This window comes from Sturnus vulgaris, chromosome 7 (genome assembly GCF_052056855.1).
Source record: "Sturnus vulgaris isolate bStuVul1 chromosome 7, bStuVul1.hap1, whole genome shotgun sequence".
NCBI classification, from domain to species: domain Eukaryota; kingdom Metazoa; phylum Chordata; class Aves; order Passeriformes; family Sturnidae; genus Sturnus; species Sturnus vulgaris.
In genome coordinates, this window is record NC_142249.1 from 32951831 (window position 1) to 32964294 (window position 12464).

The 12464-nt window shown below is 44.2% G+C and overlaps 1 protein-coding gene across 2 annotated transcripts in view; it reads right to left on the minus strand.

The window, feature by feature from the left end:
• Positions 1-9351, minus strand: part of ESYT3 (extended synaptotagmin 3) — a 30817-nt gene extending 21466 nt beyond the window's left edge. The window contains exons 1-4 of one of the 2 annotated variants that reach the window (XM_088168340.1): positions 9022-9351; positions 3186-3227; positions 2217-2351; positions 1654-1730 (exon numbers count right to left, since the gene is read on the minus strand). In XM_088168340.1, coding sequence (XP_088024466.1) covers positions 1654-1730; positions 2217-2351; positions 3186-3227; positions 9022-9291 — 524 coding nt within the window. In that variant the 5' untranslated portion in view covers positions 9292-9351. Of the gene's footprint in view, positions 1-1653; positions 1731-2216; positions 2352-3185; positions 3228-4638; positions 4669-9021 lie in introns of those variants that run through there. The other variant, XM_088168341.1, reaches the window with a different exon arrangement.
• Positions 9352-12464: the final 3113 nt, after the last annotated feature.

The following is a 12464-nucleotide window of genomic DNA, read 5'->3' on the forward strand; positions in this document are numbered from 1 at the left end:
ACATTGTTCCCTTCTGCAGTGCTGTGATGCCAGCACACAGCCCTGTTAACAGTTCAGCCATTTGAACCTCACCAGCACAGTGACCAAGAGGTAGAGTGAAGGGCAGCCTCACACTGAGGCAGCTCAACTCCATCTCCTCTAAGTAGCAAAAAAGTCTGTTCTACTGGTAATCCAGAGACAGGCAGGTAAATAATAGCACTGATCATAGATTTGTCTCTCCCTGTTACTGAAAGCAACACACAGTCTCCTGCAGATACTGAAGGATGCACAACACAGCTTAGTTGCAGACACTGCAGCTAACTAGGTGTTACCATATGAACACAAGTGAAGCTGAGGCCTTAATGCAGCCCTAGAGAAGAGACCTCCACCAGAGAGGCAAGGCAAACTGCAGACTCCTGTGTGAATACAGAAAATACTGGGGTTATCAGAGGACATCAGCTTGGGTTAGGTTATCAGATTCAGCATGAGGAACAGAAGTGCTTGGCCAGTGTGGAGAAGTTGATGAGTCTGCCAGAGGTACAGGAATGCAGAGGTTGGGGAATCCCTTTGCAGAGGATTGTCAAAGACAGTGAAAATGAGCATGTGGGAGAAGCAGTTTAGCAGAAAACAGCAGCAACCTTCTGCAAGGCTTAATAGGCATCAGATCTCTCAATCTCAACATGGAAAGCACAAATGATTTGCCAAAGGCCCTAACACTGACCTAGGTATTACAAAGAGCACTTTGACAGCATTGAAACACCTGACAGAAAATCAAGCATGTGAATTGACAGGGAGTGATGATGCTCTGCCAGGGCTGGGGATGCTGCCATGCCATTGCCACATTAAGCAGCAGGCACAGTTCTGAGGAGCTCTGTGCTGTTGCCAAGACAGTCCATAATTTCACAGCTTTTTTCTGGCACAACCATGAAAAGCCATTTATATTAGGCAGCTCAGTCACCCACTAAACTTACAGAGCTACAGCAGCATGCAAGTGGTAATTCCCCCAGAAATTCCATTCTCCAGGGCTAAAACAGGAGAGAGTTTAGTTCTGCAACAGCTCTGATGTTAACAGAACGTACAAGCTCATTCAAAACAGCCTGGGAGGTATTAAATGTTTCATCTAATTTTGTTGTTGTTGTTAATAGAGCTAGAGGCAGTATTCTGCTCAGAGAACAGCTGTAATCATAAAAGCAAATGGGTTGGATGGCACATAGAACAAATGATGACTAAAACAGAGGATTAATCTAGAGGAAGGAATTAAAAAATTAACAGTGCAAGTACTTCTGGAAGAACTGGAGAGGTTGGACTAATAAGAAACCATAGTGGGCAAGACAGACCAAGCACTTCCAGACCTGAGAGCTTTCCTGAGAACAGGAAACACAGTTTGAAAACTTGGGTTCTCACTGCCATTAATGGCAAAGCCAAGGGACACATGCTTATACCCATGGCAGCTGTGATGGGCCAGAGTAGGTAAAACTTAGAGCTGTGCAGGTTATTTCTGGTCTAGTGGCTAATGCACATTTCACTTCTGTAACTACTGAAGCCATCCAGCTGGGAGACAAGACTATCTCGTATCATTCTAGGCTCATCTTAGTGCACCATGCCCAGTCCAGCATGACACATACACAGGCAGTAAGTCAAGAACCATCAATATAATCAATGATGCAATGTTACCAGATCTGCAGGTCCAGGGTAACTTGTCTTCTATCAATTTCTTTGGTGCAGGCTTTTATTCCATTAATTCTAGGGCACTGAAATAGAAACAAACAAACATCTATCAAGCTAAGCTCAAGTGAAAAGTTCTACTCACTTTGTTGAATTTGAGTACAGAAGCATTAATTAAATACTTTGCAAAACTGCATGTAAAATATGACTATACCACGCTAGTTGTTTTTTCTTTAAAGACAGAACAGCCTTGGCAGTTGCCAAATGCAGGACTAGTTACAAGTAGCCCTAGGCCATCCTGCAAGCCTCAGACAGCACTGAAAACTCCTGTTGCAAGGGTACAACAGAAATAAATATGGATATGGTCCTTTTTTTCTATCTCCCCTCCCAGGATACTGACAGCAAGTGGGAAGAGATGTGTCTTTCCACCACAATCCCTCCTTCATGGTGAAGACACTCAAATCAACATGAGGACAGAACAAAGCTATTACAGAGCTGAACATCTCACTCCCCTTGCATCTGAACTTTTCAGTAAGGAGTGAACCACAAGCATTATAAAAGACTGCCACTACCTTCTCGCCAAAGTGGATCTTGGTAAAGGTGCATGTTTTCAGATGTACACTCTTTGCTCTGATTTTTGGTTCAAGAACTTCTTTGAATGTTTTTTCCATGATTGTTCCAAAGTATGGCCAAGCCTGTACAAGGACCTAAGGAACAGTGAAAGCAGGAACACACTGAAGATTCTTTGAGTAAGACACCTTTTGTTGAGAAATAGACACACACATTACAGAACTCTGGCTATTAATATCTGTCCTTTTAAAATACTAAGTCAACTTCATGCTCTTCTGTCATCCTTGTGGAAGGATCCATCTCTATTCTTCAGAATTGGAATCTGTTTCAGGAAGTGAAGGGTGAGTTTTCAGCACCATAGAGACTGCTTCTAACCACAGGAGCCAACAAAGTCCAGGGTAAAATTTCTAAAGTACAATAGTCCCTAATTATTCTACAGTGTCACAATGTTCCCTGCAGTTAGGTTTATTTGAAGAGGATTGAGATGAGCTTTTATATAAAAAATAAAATTTGCTAAAAAAAAACTCCAAAAAAGAGGACAGTCACTGGATGCTAATTTGCAAGTTCAGCTGTTTTGCTCTGAGAGCTTGACCACACTTGCTGATGGGAGCATTTGCCTTCATGATCTCTGGAAATTTCCTGGTAAGACGAGATACCACTAGGTTTGCTACAATAATAACATACACATGTATGTATCCACATATACAGACAAACACGAGCTTTTTCTTTTTAGTCTCAGAATGAAGTGTTGTTGAATTTATCAAACTTATATCAACTAGGCTCACATTGGCTCTCAACGTTCAGTGGCAACCCCACACTTAAGTGACTGCATATTTCAGTACAGACACTGATACAATTGAGCTACACTGCAGTAATTTGATAACTTTCTCAGACTTGTCTCACAGAGTTTGGATGGGAGGGATGAAGTTCAGAGCAGGTGGCCTCACCAGCTGGAGTTCATTGCTCCTCACCTTGTTCAGCCACTCCACTCGTTCAACATCAGGGAAGTGAACCTGGATGCAAAGAAAAATAAAGTGAGTGCCACGTGCCATCTGTTTGAGCACACTGCAAAAGATATCATGGAGTGTGGAACAAATGTTAGAGTAAGCTGAGATTCCCCTGCCTTCATACATACATCCTTTATAATTTACTACCTCCTTGAAAAATTGTAAAATGCAAATAAGCTAGGAAAGAATAGTAAAAGGCAAAAGAACCCACGTGCACTGATGTATCAGTATGCCTCTGGGCACATTTACATGATTAAAGCAAGTGTCACATCCTGTTCATGATGTAAAGCAGCATTAGATTTCTCATCCTTCTCTTTGTCATTCCTTGGGAAGCCATGAGAACCTACTTCCCTTTAAGAGCATGAGCTGTGCAGGACCTGTTTCCTGTACTTGCTCGCCTCAACCAGGACACCACACTCTGGGAAACAAGAACCTGCTTGGGAAACTCAATTTATTGGTCGTGGCAGCATTTCTCTGCTAATATCAACATGGTGCCAATAGCTTTAGGGAAAAGAAGCCCTGTAAGAGTTCAAGCCTATCAGGGTACACTATCGTGTGTAACAGTCCAGTGTTTTCACCTCTCAGAAATTTTAAGATGGTAAGGTAAAATGAAATAGCCACTTATACATCATGTTTTCAAGTTGGAGACAGCAAATGCCAACAAGAAGTGTATATGTCCATTATAAAACCCCACCAATTCCCTGATGACTTGCTTAATCACTATCAGGACAACTGGGTATGAGACCACTCTCAAGTAACTGATCTCTCAGACCCCAGCAAGAAGCTGCTGAGTGAAGAGTTACAATCACCTTACTACAAGTTTAACACACATTAAAGCCTTATGGATGTGATATTTACAGCTGGTGTTACAAGCTGGTAGCAGGTTACTGCAGAAGGGAAGGGCACTGCAGCAGCTTCTCAGAATAGACATTAGAGCACCTGAATACAAAGGGAATCTGACTGTCATCTGGCCTGATGGCAGTAATTGGGTAGGACACTACCTCCTCTTACAAGAGCTGTGAATTACACTTTTCAGGCAAAGCCTTACTGTTCATCAGCTTTCAGAGAGGTACTCAAAGATGTTTGGATAGAATGGACAGTAGCCTCTTTTTTTAGTTCAGCTTCATATATGATTAAAGAGCCTATTTTCCTTGCTCAAATAATGCTTCAAATAATCTCATTAAAAAACTCCAAAGTAATATTACCATATCCTTTATAAGAAATTTCTTTTGATGCTCTAAATGGCAGCTTTTCCATTAAATAAGACAATAGAAGTTCACTGAAATGTCAGCCTGCACAGGTCTATTTGCACAATGAAGTGAGAACTCAGCACCTGAAGGGACAATCACCACAGACAAACTGCTGCTGACATTTTACAGTGAGGCAGATTATGTGAACCAGGGGACCTTCACTTCACCTGCCAGCCTTTCATCTTCCACCTAAAGGTTCTCCACCAGGGCACATAAATCCTGGATTCTCAGCTCCAATGTAATTGCCAAGTGCCAAAATCCTGCAGCACTTGGGCCACAGCTTGGGATCAGATGAGGGAAGGATAGAGCAGGGATGGATGAAGCATGGTGAGCTTGTTCTTCAAAACACCTTACAGACAGGAGAGGGATGTGACACAAAAGGACAGGACAACAGTTAGACTACCTCTTCCCAGTGAGAAAGCCACAGCCCATATATGCAGGGGAGAAATGTGGGCCATTATAAACCATTAAAGTTATCTGAGATTATTCACTAGAGGCAAGGCTCCTAGAGACTAGAAACAGCACAAAAGAGCATCAGGAAAGAGGCAAAATCCACGAGAATGAGGGTGTAGGTAGACCCACCTTAAGAAAAAGTAAAATGGAATTCATTATTTGTGCCACAGACACTCGAACCACCGATGGCTCACAGCAAACCCCTAAAGCAACTGCAATGAATCACAGTGCACTGTGTCACACCTCAGATTCTGTGATAGCAGACATCTGTGGTTCATTTCCACCCCACCTGACACCCCCTCATTCAGGTGTTTGCAATCCAGCTCCTACCCAGGCATTTGGTGCCTCAGTTTTCTCTGACAGATGAAAGGAATGGCACTGCTGGAGCTCAAAGGCTGGGACCAAGGAGTACCAGGGGCTCCTGGGCTGACACAACTGGGCTTGCAGAGAACACCACAGAAACTGGCTGATTACATGACTCTGGTGAAAACCAGCTTTCTGCCCTTTATGACAGGCCACCAAATTTCAGTGGGTTCTCAATACCAAGTTCAGCTCCACTCAATGGTATGAACTAAATGAGCAGTTCTGTGAGGAAGCAGAGCTTGGTATCCAGGTGTTGCAACTGCATTATCCACTGTGTAGTAAGGCATAAGCTCTGAGCAAGTCCTTTCCTACCCATGGGGTATCCCCAAAGCATGCATGCTGGCTAGCATGTCACATGGCTATTTCTGCCCAGTGACACCACCAAGCTCTCTTCTTGACCCAACCATTTATTCCAAGAATTTAATGTATCCTAATATGTTTTGAAAATAAAATCATCTGCGGTTCCATACTTCTTGGTTCACACAGAACCATGTGCTCTGGAATTCAGGCTCACTTCTGGCTCTTGCTATTGGTGAGAGCCTCGCCAGCAAGGTCTTGCCTGCCCCGAGTTTGTCATCAGCACAGCACAGGTAGGAGGAGCCCAAAACACTTCCTACTAATCCCAGAACTAGACACCAAGAGCTGCCAAAGTCAATACTAACAAAGAGTAAGATTTAATCCTGTAGCCTTGGGCAAGTCCCACTATCTAACTAACAGTTTTACCCATCTACAAAAGCAGGCATACTTCTTGCCAAAGTTTAAGGAATGCAGCAAAAATTACTTAGCATTTGAAAAGAGCTTTGAAGATCAAAAGCACTAGGTAAGGGGCAATTACTAGCAAGTAAAGAAAATGTGTAAGTTCTGCATGACTCCACCTAGCCCTGAAGCAAGTCACACCAAGGATCACAGCAACAACAAAACCCACGTCTGACACAACAGCACCATTCTGTTCAATTACAACACAGCAATCTATCCATCAGGGTTTGGTTTGGGTTTTTGCTTGTTTGTTTGGTTGTTTCGGGTTTTGTTGGAGATTTGGTGTTTTGTTTGTTTCTTTTTACAAGAAAGCAGGATTTTAACTACTCATACAGGAGGGGAAAAAAGTGTAAACAAGGCTTTTGCATTAACAAAGACTTAAAAGGCAACGTTTTAAAATGACAGTTCTGTACCCAGAAGTATTTTGCCTGGTAAAAGGAGTTTAACATCAGGAAGAAACGCAGCATACTTGGATTCTGCCATATGCAGCCAGATAACCAGTGGCAAAAGCAACACAGAGCAGTCATCACAACCCCAGGAGCTGGATGAAGGTGGAAGCCTGGCTGCCTCTGCTCTGAGCCCTGCCTGCTTGTGCAGAAGTCATGCTAGAGGCTGCAAAGGCTCAAGTCAGAAGGTCTCAACTCTTCAAGATATGGATCTGACTGCCTGCCATGAGCAGATTTCCAGCCTGGTTTCCTGAGGAAGCAGAGCCTGCCCACGTACACTGTCTAGCACAGGAATACATCTATTCCAAACTCACTGGCTGGTTTCAGCCAAGAAACTGGTGCTGCAAAACAATCCTGCAAATTCTCCAAAACAGATGGTTGAGTAGATTAGGGAAACCCTCCCTGCATCCCCTCTAAAGGAAAGGCTGCACTCTGTATATCTCCTAACAACCAATACCAGGACTGAGCAGAACCCAAGCCAATTTAAAGAAGCTACTTCCTAGGGAGAACAATTTTTAACCAACAGCACAATCAATGATTGTTCTTAACTCTTCACTGGATGGATCCCCCTCATTTTATTACAGACCACATATAGAGACTGAGATTTATGAATCCCAAGGCACTGCCATCATTTCACACCTTCAGAACCTTTCCTAAGATTACAACACTACAAATCCAAGCCATACTCCCCTTGAACTGAATTCCTACTGCCACCTCTGTGTGACAGGAGAGAAGAACTCAGAGGACAGTTTTAGAGCTCCCAGCTGAAGGTCCATGAACACTGAAAGGTAAAAACAAAAGATAAAAAAGACAACACCACGGAGAATAAACTGAATAGACATCAAGTGAGAATCAGCCTCCAAGATGGGCACGTGGAAGAAGTAGATCAAATAGAGGATGGGGATGGAAGGAAAATCGAAACTGAGGAGTTACAAAGCATCAAGGACAAGTGTAATGTGGATGCAAACACCCAACTGATGAATAAAAGTCACCAACACACAAAAGGAAAGGAAGTGGCAATATAGACAAAACTAAAAGCAAACAGTGCAACCTTTTTATCATTAGGTCCTACATCCTGCCTTCCAGGAGTAAGGTCCAAGAATTCTCAAGTCACGAATTAGACTTCTGGAAAGAGTCTGACTCTACCATCTCTATGCTGGGCAGTGGGAGATAGAAATGAGATACCTCTTAAATCTTCCATTCTCCTGAAAGAGGCTGAACAGCCCCAGTGCTGTCAGACACCGGGTGCTCCAGCCCCTGACCATCTCAATGGCCTGTGCTGCAGTCTCCCCATTTGCCCAAACCTCTCCTGGGTTGGGACACAGAGTGCTCTCCATGCAGCCCTGTGAAGGCCAAGTACAGGGCAATCAGTCATGGACCATCTGCTCCCACACTAACGAAGCCTGAAACTTTCAACCACAAAACCAAATGGAACTTTTTGAATTTGTGGGCATTGTGGGGACAAGGCCGATTTTTCGACAGTGACTAAGAGGCTCAGTTTCTGGTTACAATGATTCAGGGCACTTGAGGATAAAACACAACACTGCTCTCAAGATCAGGGCAAGAGCTGACACTACCACATTCATTAATGCCCTGAATTGGGTTTTTTTACACTCTGTCAATAACAACAAGCGGAAACCTCATTCAGAGACAGATTCCTGTGCCTGGTGGGAGGGAACATGTGCAGGGAGCTGCATCAGCCCTGGCAGGAGACCCTGGCCTCATCCTCAGAGCTGCCAGCTGCCTTAATTTCCCACAGATCTAAGAAGAGCCAAGTGCTGTAGGCTACATAAAAGTTTGCCGACTATAAATGCCTCCATGCAACATTCTTTACAAGAAAAGCATTTCCTTACCAGTCCCTGACAGGTTTTTAAATGCTAAGTAAATGACGACAAAAGAAAAAAAAGACCCAAACACCTCATCATCCTCTCCATCAGCCAATCACAGCTGCCCAATAAACAACCCAAGACACAAAATAAACTGTGCAAGCAGAAATTCTAGTTTCTTCACTTTAAAACATAGAGTGACCAGAAACAAATGTGAACAACAAACCAGGGCTGGTCTTCTGTACCATCCAGAGATGACTCCTTAAATTAAATATTTGGGGTTTTAGCAGGAAGATAATATTACGTTTATACATTTTTGTTTCTTTTCAAATGACACTAAAGGGGAGAAAATCTGCTGGATGAGAAAGTCTAAAATAAGTATCTTCAACAGCAAAATACCTGCAATGCAACAACGTATATTTGAAGGGAGGTGTCCCTGGCGATACATCGGTCTGTTTTACACACCCACTTACAGCACATCTCCTGGGCTAAAACAACTTCTAGTTTAATCCTCGCTTTCCTAAGCAAGACTTCAAAGACGCTACTGCTCGGCCCAAGGCATCACTGCCACCCCTTCGGCTGCTCTCTCTCCGGGACACCCCGCTCGCTCTCTGTCCTGCTCCCGCCGCGCGGAGCCGCCGGGACCCGCAGCATCCGCGGGATGCGGGATGCGGGATGCGGGGCAGAGCCCGCGCTCCTCACTCACCCAGGCCGGCAGGTGCCGGGCGGCCAGGCCCCGGCACACCGCCTCCCGCTCATCCTCCAGCAGCGCCAAGGCGGCGGCCAGGCGGTCGCGCTTCCCCCGCCGGTTGAGTCCCCAGCAGAGCCACAGCGCCAGCGCCAGCAGCACCCAGCTGCCGCTCAGCCCCAGGTAGCCGGCCAGGTACACGGGGCCGAGCCACAGCAGCGCCCGCGCCGCCGACGACAGCAGCAGGCGCGGCAGAGCGGCGGGGCGCGGGGCGGCCCCGCGGTGCATGGCCACGGCCACGGCCACAGACACAGGCTGGCCACAGCCAGAGCCACGCTCGCCCCTGCCGAGTGCGCTCGCCCCGCGCCGCCGCCGCCGCCGCTCCTCCGCCCGCCCCGCCCCGCCCCGCCGCGCCGCCCTCCCGGCCAGCCCGGTACCCCCGGGCGTTACGGACACCCTGGGACCCGTCGGCACGGCTGGATGTGGAACGACATGGGCCACGCACCACCTGTTGGTTCTGGACACTTGCTGCTTTCCTTCTTCTTTGGCACTTTCGTTCTCTTCTGATTTTGATGGGGATGCTGTGGGAGTTTAGATTCTGAAATACCGATAATCATGGAATCATTGAATCATAGAATCATCAGGGTTGGAAGAGATCTTTAAGATCAACAAGTCCAACCATCAATCCAGCACTCTCACCCCTAGACCACAGGGAAAATTTTTTCCTGACATGTAATCTGAATGTCACCTACTTCAGCTTGAGACCATTGTCAAGGCTTCTCACTGCAGGCGCAGTAGAAGAGACTGATCCCCACCTCACTACAACCTCCTGTCAGGTAATTGTAGAGAGTGAATAGGTCCCCCCTAAATCTTCTCTTGACTCAGTAAACCCAGCTCCCTCGGCCATTCCTTGTAAGACATGTTTTCTAAAAGACATTTTTTGAGATGCTTTTCCCCCTATCGATATTAATTCTATATCTTTATATACATGCCTTAACAGACAGGCTGTAATTGTACAGTTCTACACTGTGTTTTTCACTGCAGCTTTCCCTGGATCAGGCAAATGCCACTCTTTGTTCAGTGGATAAGTCTGGAACATCAGTGAATAATACCAGCCTTTATTGTGGCCCCTTTTTTATATTGGCTGCGCAAGATAACAAATGATGAGACAGATAAAAACCTCCAAGAAAAAGAAGCTGACCATGACTGGGAGAACGAAGTTTGGTCTCTGCTTTCCTATGGAATTAGTATTTAATTATGGGTCAGTCAATAAATCAAACAACACCACAAGTGATCCTCATTTGTTTGTTAATCATTGCACATGACTGCTCCGAGCTAGAAATCAGTTCAGGCATCTGAAAACTCAAATGCCTCACATGAGAGAAACTCATGCATGAGACATCTATTAACAGGTGCCTTTGGAAACAACCCTCCTAATCTTTCCCTACTGTCAAATGAGGATGACTATGCTCTTCTTCCTGGGGATGTTGCAAAGATAAATCATTATAAAACACACTTAAGGAAATACTTCAGTACAGTGGGCAGTAAATCTCTAAAACCTGCAAGAGGCTGCAAGGCAGATGATATCAATGGGTTCAAAAAGGGATTAGGTACATTCTCAAGGAAAGGGCCCATAAATGTATTCCCTGATATCATAGACACAACAGCTGTGGAAGCTAGGGGGAAAGGACTGCAGGAAATGCCTGGGCTCATGTCCTCCCCCAAACAGCAACATCATTGGGAACAAGTGGGCAGAGGCCTGACCCCAGAGGGCATTTCTGTTTGTAAAGCTGTGAAGGAACATCCAGAAACTGACAGAAGCTGAAGCAGTACCTGCTCTCTTGATACCGTGTATTAAAAAGCACACAGTGGTTAGTTTGCACAATTACATGTTTCAGGAGATAAATCTACATGCACAAGACCATCTGGTTTTGTCCTAACTGTGACCAAAGACTGAAGCTGAATTGTTGCTTATTTTTCCCCACTGTCATTTAAAGCTTTGTAAAATATATTAATTAAGTCATTTCAGCCATGTGAAGCTTCAAAACGATAGAGTCAGACCCACCTTTCAGAAAAAACAGAGGCTTCCAAGAAAAAGTGGGCTCTTTCAGTGATTTGAAGACTTGGAAGGTTGGTTTTGCTACTAGGAGAAGCTACAAAAGGTAGATTGAGTGTTTTCCTCCTTTACATTATTACTCTTACTGAGTTTGAGATATTTATTTATCTCAAACTCTGAGAGCCATGCAGTTTAGAAGCATCAACAAGTTCCAATTTATTGAGCAGGAAGAACAGTGAGGCTGCAGTGAAATATACCGGCTAATCACATACACTAGATTTCATAAATAAATAGAACCACAGTTTCTGGTTTCTTATTCTTCACTCAGCTGAGGTTTAAGGACAATAAAAGCATTCCCTCTGTACAGATGACCAGAGCACTTCCAGTCCTGCAGCACAGCCCACAGCTGCTCTTTAGAGAAGGAGATGCTTCCATGAAAACAGAAGTCTAAATTCCTTCTTCCACTGTCCCCTAAGACCCTGAGCTTGGAAACAGTCAGACTTTCTCAGGCACTGCTTGTTCCTTTACTGCCAACTCCTTACCTTGAGAAGAGAAAGTGTCTTTCTGTAATTAAAGGGGTTTTAGGAACTTTAAACAATTATATAAGTAATATAAAATATCACTAAATTTTAGCTCACCCTACTTAAAATTTTAAAAGATGAACAAAAGAAAGAGTAGAGGTGAAAATTACTTGTATCACATCAGGTTACACAGAGAGGTGTTCTCAAACCAAATACTGTGTTGATGAGACCAAGATAAATCAATAGTCTTTGAGACAACTGCTAACTCTGTTTATCATGGATAGTACTTACCCTTTAAAAAATAACCTTTAAAATACTAATTGGTTTCTCTGATTTTCTGTAGTGCCAGAGGAAATACTGAATCACCAATCAAGAACACAACTTAAGATTTATCAATTTCCATCTAGGGAAAGTGTGACCTTGACTGCAGCAGGTTGCTTCCAAGCACCAGACTTCTGAGCCAGTTGATGCCAACTCGATTTCCAGTTAACAAGGGAGCTCCACAAGCTGTTTCACCTAATATTCACAGGACAGTCACTAAGGTAATGACCCAAGGCTATTGTTCTGGCCTGTGACAATCTTCTTTCCTTATTTAACTTGATTAGGCATCACCACTATGCTTATCAAACACTATGACAAAAGTGTATCTTGCAGCTGATTATGATACAGAGATTTTGCAGAAACTGCAGAGATTTGAAAATGTATTAGTACTAAATTTGATGTCTCTCAAGCTGGCCACGGTAACTAAGGCAACTCATTTTAAAGGTGGGGAGTTATGAAAAACTGCCAACGCTTTTTCACTACAGAGAACATGCAAAGGAATTAACCTGAAGAATCAACTGAAGCACATACCAACAAGCTATCAAAGGGTTTACTGAAGATGA